The sequence below is a fragment of the Artibeus jamaicensis genome, unplaced genomic scaffold, assembly GCF_021234435.1.
Source record: "Artibeus jamaicensis isolate MK-2021 breed Jamaican fruit bat unplaced genomic scaffold, CSHL_Jam_final scaffold_537, whole genome shotgun sequence".
Taxonomy (NCBI): domain Eukaryota; kingdom Metazoa; phylum Chordata; class Mammalia; order Chiroptera; family Phyllostomidae; genus Artibeus; species Artibeus jamaicensis.
The window spans coordinates 45,406,643-45,415,813 of record NW_026522047.1 but is presented as its reverse complement, the minus strand read 5'-3'; the positions used below and the strand labels follow the sequence as shown (position 1 = coordinate 45,415,813).

The 9,171-nt window shown below is 48.4% G+C and overlaps 1 protein-coding gene across 1 annotated transcript; it reads left to right on the top strand.

Annotated features, from left to right (window-relative positions):
* Positions 1 to 1,576: 1,576 nt before the first annotated feature.
* On the top strand, positions 1,577 to 8,295 carry SPC24 (SPC24 component of NDC80 kinetochore complex). Its single transcript, XM_037131444.2, has 5 exons — positions 1,577 to 1,743; positions 5,972 to 6,116; positions 6,273 to 6,377; positions 6,484 to 6,560; positions 7,369 to 8,295. The coding sequence occupies exons 1-5, from the start codon at positions 1,584 to 1,586 to the stop codon at positions 7,473 to 7,475; spliced, it is 594 nt and encodes a 197-aa protein (XP_036987339.1). The 5' UTR covers positions 1,577 to 1,583; the 3' UTR covers positions 7,476 to 8,295.
* Positions 8,296 to 9,171: the final 876 nt, after the last annotated feature.

Below are 9,171 nucleotides of genomic sequence, written 5' to 3'. Positions count from 1 at the left end.
GCAACCTGGACATGTGCCCTGATAACCAGGAACCTTTCGGTCCATGGGACAACACTCCAGCCAAACTGAGCCACACAGACTACAACAATATTTTTGTGACCTATAGTAATACAGATTTTACATGTGACCCAGCCAGTCCAGGTGTTATGGACTCCCGAATTTACTGCCTTTAAACAATGGCATTGACCTTGCTCACAAGTTTGCTGTTTGAAGAGGGTTTGATGGGGACAGCTCATTTCTGTTTCTCTTGGTGTCAGCTGGGATGGCCTGAAGGCTGGGAGCTGGAATCATTTCAATATTCATTCACTAGTCTGGTGCTTAATGCTGGCTTTAGCTGGGAACTTATCTGATTCACTCACATCGCCTGGGCTCTCCCAGCATGGCAGCTGGGCTGAGAGAGAGAGAGAGAGAGAGAGAGAGAGAGAGAGAGAGAGAGAGAGAGAGAGAGAGAGAGAGAGAGAGAACATCCCGAAATTGAGAGAGAGAGCAAGAACTGGCACCAGGCAAAAGATGTACTGTATCCTAGTTTCTGATGTAGGCTTGGAAGTTGCACATTATCCTCTCTGCCACATTCTATTTGTTGCACAAAGTTCTGCTCAAGTTCAAGAGGAAAGGAATTAGAGTCTACCTTTTGATAGGGAGTGGCAAAGTAGGAACTACAGTATTTTTGCAGCCATTTTTCAAAAACACAACCTGCCACACCCAATACACAAATGCAGAGTTTGGATTGTCCTCAAACAATACAATACTTACCTAACCTTCCATACACAATGCACTGAACCTTTCCATTACCCTTTGTACAAAATACTGGTCAGAGAAAGTACTGGCCATGGCCCATTGCATTGATTCCTTCACGTCAGTTTGAGGAACATGTCACAAAAGTGTGTAGTTTGTCTTTCCTCTATTGTAAGCCAGCACATAGCATGATGTTTGATGCATTATGCACCTCACTGGCTAACGTTTCACGTTTTATTTAACACCTATACAGCTCTTACTGAGTTACAGGCACCGGCCTCACCACACCAACCCTGAAGTAGGTACTATGATGACCCTCATTTTTATTGAGGAGGAAAGTGAGACACAGAGTTGAAGGGATGAAGTTACCTGCCAACAGTAACACGGCTAGTAAGTGGGAAAGCTAGGGTTGGAATGCAATAAATCTGGTTGTAGACTCCTTGTTATGCAGCCTTTTATAGAATTTACTTATTTATTGTGAGTCTCCCATGCACACTGTAATAACATCAGCTTCACTACAAGCAATTCCCTGCTTTGCCCCTAGAACCCTGCCCTGCATTCAGCAGGTGCTCCAGGTAACGAGAAATACGCAACTTCAAGCTCTCTGTAGCTGTCTGGTCTGCATGGGAACATCAGGCAGGATTTGGAGGCAGCGCCCCGCGTGCCAATTGGCCATCATCAGTGACCGGCGTAGATCAGGCGCAGGCGCACTACACCAGACTGGAAGGGGCCGTCCACCGCTTGCTGATGACGGATTGGAAGGCCAAGCCAATGGAAATGGGACTCTTCAGGAAGGGGGTGGGCCCCACAGGCAGTTAAATTTGCGCGGGATGGGCGCTTGCGCAATCATGGCGGCCTTCCGCGACATGGAGGAGTTGTGTCAGGGGCTGCTGAGCCTGCTGGGCGCCAACCACGCTGAAGCACAGCAGCGGAGGCTGCTGGGGCGCTACCAACAGATGATTGAGCGGCTGCTGGAGACGCAAGGCAGTGCCGAGAAGCAGCTGCGAGGTGAGGGCCGGGGCCAGGGCTGGGGCGCGGCCGGGACCCAGGCCCTTGCGATGAGAGGGAGCAGCCAGGTCGGCCTCCCTCCTGGGTACCTCTGTCCCTTGGCCTATTCCCCGTGAGACTAGCGGGCGGGCGCTACTCACTCTGAGCCTCAGTTCCTCCACCTGTGAAGTGAGCTTTAGTACAACAGACACGTCCAGGGATTTAGTGGTAAATATTGGAGTTTGGAGCTCCTGGCCCAACTCTGAGCGTTTGGTGAGCACGAGCTGAGGGACTCTGGATTTGAATTGGGGCTCAGGAATCAAAACGCAGGGTTTGAAACCCAGCACATTCGCTTCCTGTGGTTTAGATGTTTTACCGAGCACCTACTGTGTGCCAGGCCTAGTGCCAGCCCTAGGACGGCAGCAGTGAACAAAACAGACAAAATCCCTTAGGGGAGTTGATATGCTAGTGCGGGCATGATGGAGAATAAACAAGAGAAATGGATAAATTAGGAGACGATGGGCTAAGGAGAAAAACTAGGCTGTGTGTGGGAGGGGCAGTGAAGCTTGGGGGCGGGGTCAGAGAAAGCATTCTGAGACGAAGTTTTAGGGAGCCCCAAGGAGGGGGCGGGGAGGGAGCCCGGCCTGTGATGAGGATTAATAAATTGATGTGGATTAAGTGCCTTCTGCTTTATGTGGAGGGAACACTGGATAATAGTACCATTTTTGTTGAATCCAAGACACCATCAAATACAAGACTCTCAAAGGTAAGGAAAACGAGTTCTAGTAAGTGTCTCACTGTGCCACAAAGAAGACCCCATCCCAGCCTTTCCCACAAGTGAGGCCCAGAGCCCCAGACCTGGCTTTCAGCTGGAAAGTTGTGAGCCCTGTGGTCTCAGTCCAGGGACTCCCTCCCCCCCCCCAAGCCTTTCTCCTCATCTGTGAAATGGGGCTGCCGATAGCGTCGTCGCTGCTATTCTCAGGGCCAGGCTTATTTATTTATTTATTTTAAAGATTTTTATTTCTTGTTAGAGGGGAAGGGAGGGAGAAAGAGGGAGAGAAACATCAATGCGCGATTGCCTCTCACATGCGCCAAACTGGGGACCTGGCCTGTAACCCAGGCATATGCCCTGACTGGGAATCCAACCGGTGATTCTTTGGTTCGCAGGCTGGTGCTCAATCTAATGATCCACACCAGCCAGGGCCTTTATTTATTTATTTATTTTTTAATTTTTTAATTTTTTTATTTTATTTTATTTTTTCTGATGATGGTATCTGGCAAGAGTTCTTCAGTAGCTTATGGAGAAAACTTTGCAAAAGCCCGTTTTGGTGAATCCAAAACGGGCAGGGGGTGTTCATAAGGACAGAGGATTTGCAGAGGACAGAGAGGTTCACTCTGTGTGTGTGTGTGTGTGTGAGTAAGAGTGAGAGAGAGAGAGAGAGGGGCCTTTATTTTTTTAAGACTACAAAACTTTTTGTGTGTGTGGTAAAATTGACATAAGATTTGCCATTTTAACCATTTTTAAGTGTACAGTTCAGTGGCATATTAAGGAAATTCACATTGTTTGCAGCCATCACCATCTATCTCCAGAACCCAAACTGCAAGTTTGTACACTGACTCCCCAGACCCCTCGCCCAGCCCTGGGCGCCCATCCTTCTGTTTTCTGTGAATTTGACTCCTACAGGGACCTCGTAGAAGTGGGGCCGTGCCGTGTTTGTCCGTTTGTGTCTGGTCTGTTTCACTGAAAACAATGCCCTCAAGGTTCATCCATGTTGTAGCATGTATCAGAATTTTCCTTTTTATTTATTTTTTAAAAGATAAATATATATACACATATTTTTAAATCCTCCCTGAGGATATGTTTATTGATTTTAGAGAGGAAGGGGGGGAAGAGAGAGAAACATTGATTGGCTGCCTTTCTTATGTACCCCAACTGGGGAGTGAACCTGCAACCTAGGTATGTGCCCTGACCTGGAATCAAACCTGCAACTTTTTGGTGCAAGGTATGATGCTCCAACCAACCAAGCCATCTAGCAGGGCAGAATTTCCTTCCTTTTTAAAGCTGAATAGTACTCCATTACATCTATATATATCTCACATTTTGTTTTACTCATTCATCTGTCATTGGACGCATGGGTTGCTTCTGTCCCTCAGCTGTTGTGAGTCATGCTGCTATGAATGTGAGACTATAAATACCTCTTTGACTCCCTGCTTTCAGTTCTTATGTGTATTTTTCAGGAATAAAATCGCAGGATCAAATGGTAACTTGCTGTTTCATTTTTGATGGACTTCTGGTTTTTCACAGTGGTTTCCATGCCACGGGTTTTTAATGCCTTTTTACAGTTAAATTTTCTGAGGAGGTGCCACGTAGGTTGAGACTTGAATGACCTAGGAGCTAGACGTGGGGTGGCTCTGGGAAGGAGCATTCCTGGCAGTCAAGACAAAGTGCAGGGTCGTGAAGGGAGGGTGCTTTTGGAGACCCAGGAGAGAGATTAGGTCAGTAGCACCCACTTTCCACTGGCCTGTGAGTCCTCAGGAGTTTGGATGCTCATCTACGTGTGATGGATGTCCTGGTCAAGGCCTTGCCCTTTTTTTCTCATCCTCTTCCCTCCTTTCCTCTTCTTCCTCTCCATTAAGTCCACCTCCATGGGTGTTTTGGGGAGAGGATCAGCATCACCTGGCCTGTGTGGGTTTCAGCAGAGTGGGATTTGGGGCTGGAGAGAGAAGAGCCAAGTGTTCTAGGAAGCTGAAGCTGTGAGTCAAGTGAGTCTGGTTCAGATCCAGGCTTTGGAGCTCTGTGCCTGTGAACAAGACCCTGAACTGCTCTGGGCTTCTTCACCTTTCAAATTGTGGGTGGGGCTAAGTCACCTTCCCCAGAGGGTTGTGAGAATGCACTGAGTGAGCACACACTCGGGAGAGTGAGTGGGGCAGGGGCAGGAAAGCTTCATAAGAAAGCCAGGCAGACCCTCAGCTCTCCCGACAGGAAATCAACAGGCACCACCTCAGACAGACAAATGAAAAAGCAGCCTAAGCAAATTATTGAGAAATACAAAGGTCAGTGCCCAAGAAAATAGTAAAGAGTTGAGAGTAACTGCTTCAGAGGGGTGGAGAGGCTTAGCGAGAGCTCTGTGTGTGCACGTGTGTGTGTTTAAATTTTCCCAACCATGTACTCTAATTAAAAATTAATGTAACTTTGAAAACATGTAACTGCCAATCCTTTGGGAAACATTTGTGTCTGCTTTCTCTGTGTTGGTAGGTTCCTCCAACTCTATGGGAAGGAATACAGTAGCCTTATGGTGTTTTTAATCTTTTGGGATTTTTTGTTCAACACATGTTCATTCTGAGTGGGTGTGGGCAGTACACGGTGACTATAAGATGCAGTCTCTGATTCGAGGAAGAAAGGTGAGGAATGTGTAATTCAGCAGGATAGGAGCTGTCATGGGAGCATAGTCACGCCCTGGGAGAGAGAGAGGAGAGTGTCCCGCTGTCTATAAGTCAGGCATTACCCAAGGGGTCCAGATTTGTATCATGGAGGACAGGCAGGCGGAGGTCCATGACTGAAAATCAACATTTTTACAAAATGAGGCATCTTCATAGCCAGAGCAGAGAGAAGAGCATGTGGTAGTGTGAAATGTTAGGGAGAAAGGAGGCTGGCAAGGATGGTAAACATACTCAAAGGGACTGGACCTTTTCCTGGAGACACTGGGGAGCCATGGGAGGTCTTTGAGCAAAGGGATGGCTTAACATTTTGCTTCTAATGCAGCTACTCTGAAGGTAGAAGGCAGAAAAGATTGGTAACAGGAGAGACCGTGACAGGGAGACTGTTCAGGGTGGTCCTTAAGGGACAAAGGACCTGCCTGCACAAGGGAGGGAGGGGGACTTGCCAGGCCTGGATGGCCAGTTGGATGCAGAAAGTGAGTCAGCCCTAGGCTTCTTTCACAGGCAACAGGGTGGACTGTGGCATTGTGTGTTAAGATTAGGTATGACCACAAGGAGCTGATTTTTTTTTTTTTAATTCATATGTGTTTCAGTGAAATGCAGGGTCCACGTGGAACTGTTTAGTGGGTGTTTGGAAACAGAATGAGCAGGTTGGGGAGCTGCAGACGGGGGAGCGGAAACATTCATTATTGATGGGAGTAGTTGACACCACAAACCAATGAACCGCTGTCTGCTCCTTGGGCTTTCCCAGGGGAAGGACAGACCCTGTGGAACCCAAGATGAGGGGGCTCAGCCTTCTCCTGCCCTGCAGAGATCCTGGAAGCAGAGAAGGATGTGGCCCAGAGCCTTCTTGATGCAAAGGAGCAGGCGTGCCAGGGCGTTGTTGAGTTGCAGCAGATTGAAGCCAAGCTCCAGAAGGCCAGTGAGGAGGATGCCCACCTGAAAGCGAGCCTCCTATATCCTTTCCTGCTTGCTCAAAGCCTCACCGGGGAGGCGTGAGGTCATTCACACTAGGAAACAATCTTGGGGGCAGAGACCCTGGGCCCCAGGTGGCTGGTGTTAGCACACAGGCAGCCCTCCCTCCAAAGCCAGGGCTCCTTAACTGCCTTTACTCAGCTCGCCAGGGAGCTGGAGGACCTCAGGGAGATCGAGGCTGATCTGGAAAAACAGGAGAAGGAAACTGATGAGGATACAACGGTCACCATCCCTGCAGCCGTGTAAGTCCCATAAATGCCAGTATGTTCAATCCCACAGCTCTTTGTTGACTCTGGGGTAACTTTCTTCTCTCTTTCTTTCTTTCTTTTTTTTCGTCTTGTTGTACAGGTATGTGGCTCAACTTTATCACCGAATTAGTAAAATTGAGTGGGATTATGAGTGTGAACCGGGCATGATCAAAGGCAGTATCCTTTGTGGAGAAAAGGAACCCCGTGCACGGGGGGTGGGGATGTAAAACGGTGCGGCCACTGCTGGAAAACAGGGTGGCAGGTCCCAGAAAGGAAACATGGAATCTACGTGAGATCCCACAGTTGCACTTCTGAGTGTGGGCACTAAAGAATTGAAAGCAGGGGTTGCAACAGATATTCTCACGTGGATGTTCACACTAGCGTTGGTCACAGTGGCCCGAAGGTGGAAGCAGCCCAAGTGTCCCTTGACAGGTGACTGGGTAAACATAACGGGTTGTACACACACAATGGGGCAGTGTTCAGCCTTAAAAGGAAGGAAATTCTGACGCGTATTACAACATGGGTGAAGCTGGAGGACATGCCGAGTGAAAACCCAGGCACAGGAAGGCAGAGACTGTAGGAGTTGCACTCACAGGAGGTCCCTAGAGGGGTCGAGCTGACAGAGACAGGAAGTGGATGGTGAGTGCCAGGGGCTGGGAGCTTGTGTTTGGTGGAGACAAGGTTTTACAAGAAGAAAAGGCTCTGGAGGCGGCTGGTGCTGGTGTGGATGGTTGCACAAAGGGAACATGATTGATGTTACTGACCTACATACTTAAAAATGGCTACGGTGGTAAGTTTTATGTTATATGTATATTTTACCACAATTTTTAAAAAACAGTGCATTATTAGAGGGTTTTTTTTCCCCCACAAAAATTTGTTTCGGTGTCTAAATATCTTACCAACAAGTTTTTTAAAGCAGTATCCTTTTGCTGGGGGGTCACGGGGATGACTGTGTGTGGTGGGTTTCCTTACATTGTGCCCTCAGTCCACTGCGGCCCCAGCGTGGCCCAGCCCATCCACCTGGACAGCACCCAGCTCTCCAAGAAATTCATCAGCGACTATCTTTGGGGTTTGGTGGACACGGCGTGGTAGCCAGGAGCCTCGTGGACCAAGTCTCGCACACAGTGGGAACCATTTGTGGTGTGTAGTTTGTGCCTCGGTGGTGAGATCAGTTTGAAATGTTTATACATAAATGGGACTTTTACTGGATTTCTCCTCTCCCACCCCTGGCTTTGGCCTCAGATACTGGACTGGCCTGGGCTAGGTAACCATAGAGAACTAACTGTGCCGTCCTGTGACCTCACATCTGTGACACTGCACATGACACCATAGTGTATGATGACAAATTCCAGGTCTTTATCATTTATTATTCAGGTTTGGCCCTTTTTATTTATTCAGGGTGTATCTTTGAGTGCCACTGTGTGCCAAAACTGCGCTAAGTACCCAAGACACAGGTGAAGGTGACAGGGATCCCTTTTGCCCGTGGAGGGGTCAAGTGTGAGCTGATGCCACCCTGGACCTCTGCCTGTTTGGCACACATTTCCCAGCCTCTCTTGCAGCCAAGTTCATGCCAATGCAGTGTAAATGGAAGTGTCGTATGAGACTTCTAGAAGGATCCATAAAAGGCAAGGAAGTAGGCCCTTTCTTTTCCCTCCCTCTTTTTTTTTTTTTTTTTCTGGAATTTGGGTGTGATGGCTGGAGCCCTGGGTGCCATAATGCTACATATAAGGAGGGGTGCAGTGCCTAGGGTGATTGGAAACTGGTTTGGTAATGATGGTAGAGCTGGATTCAGCTCCAGATTTCTTTAAGGAGGTGAGGGGTTTACCCTAAAGTATTTTGTGTTTGCCATTGTTATTTTTATGTTTCTATCACAACCAAAATAAATCCTAACTGATTAAGCATGTAACCTGGACCAGGGCTGGCTGATGTGTTCCTCTAAACCTTGTCCTTGGTGGTTTGGGTACTACTAAGAATGGGAAGCTTGTGGACTGCCCTCCTGAGGGAGAGTGAGAGAGAGAGAGATGTAGAATCCCATTGATATCTGCTGCTCCCCACCCCTCGGATGGATACAGCCTTGCCTGAAGCCAGTAGATGGGTGTTGGGTTCTGTATGCCTCTGTATAACCGAATTGTTTACGATAAGCACAAATAGTGTTTCAATCAGAGCGGGCCATTCTAGGCAAAGGGAACAGTAAGTTCTAGCAGCATCTGAGCACATCTAGTGGGCACTAAAAACAGTCCATTTCACTGACCCTTGGAGGTCCTGGACAAGGAAACTTGCCTGTTGGGCTCTAGGAAAATGGACCCAATAAAGAGTCCAGGGACTCCAGAGCCCAGTAGTCCCTGGAGTGTAAGAAACCCCAGCCTATTCAGATCACAAGATTTCCAGAAGAATGTCAGGGGCCCTGTCTTAATGCCAGCAGCATGTGGCTTTACACAGTCAAGTAAAAGTTTACACGGCCCTTTTGGGCGGCTAGTGTTTTCCAGGTCAGTGGTATTATGGTGTGAAGTGGGAGCAGACCCCCCCATCTGTACTGTCAACCTCCGAAGGGCAAAAGATGCGACCCAGACTAGGGTTTTCCACCTCAGCAGTGATGACAATCAGGACCGGTCATTCTCTGTGATGGATGGTCCTCCTGGACATTGCAGCATTACAGATGCTGCTGAATAGCAGCATCTCTGGCCTCCACCCTCTGGATGCTAGGGAACACCTACCTCAGTTGTGACATCCAGAAATGTTTGCAGCTATTGCTGCTGTCCCCGAGGGAGGCCCCACACAAGGCTGCCCA

Coding starts and splice junctions, on each gene's coding strand:
- SPC24 (XM_037131444.2), top strand. CDS start 1,584: ATGGCGGCCTTCCGCGACATGGAGGAGTTGTGTCAGGGGCTGCTGAGC. Junction 1,744..5,971: donor TGCCGAGAAGCAGCTGCGAG/GTGAGGGCCGGG, acceptor CCTGCCCTGCAG/AGATCCTGGAAGCAGAGAAG. Junction 6,117..6,272: donor CACCTGAAAGCGAGCCTCCT/ATATCCTTTCCT, acceptor AACTGCCTTTAC/TCAGCTCGCCAGGGAGCTGG.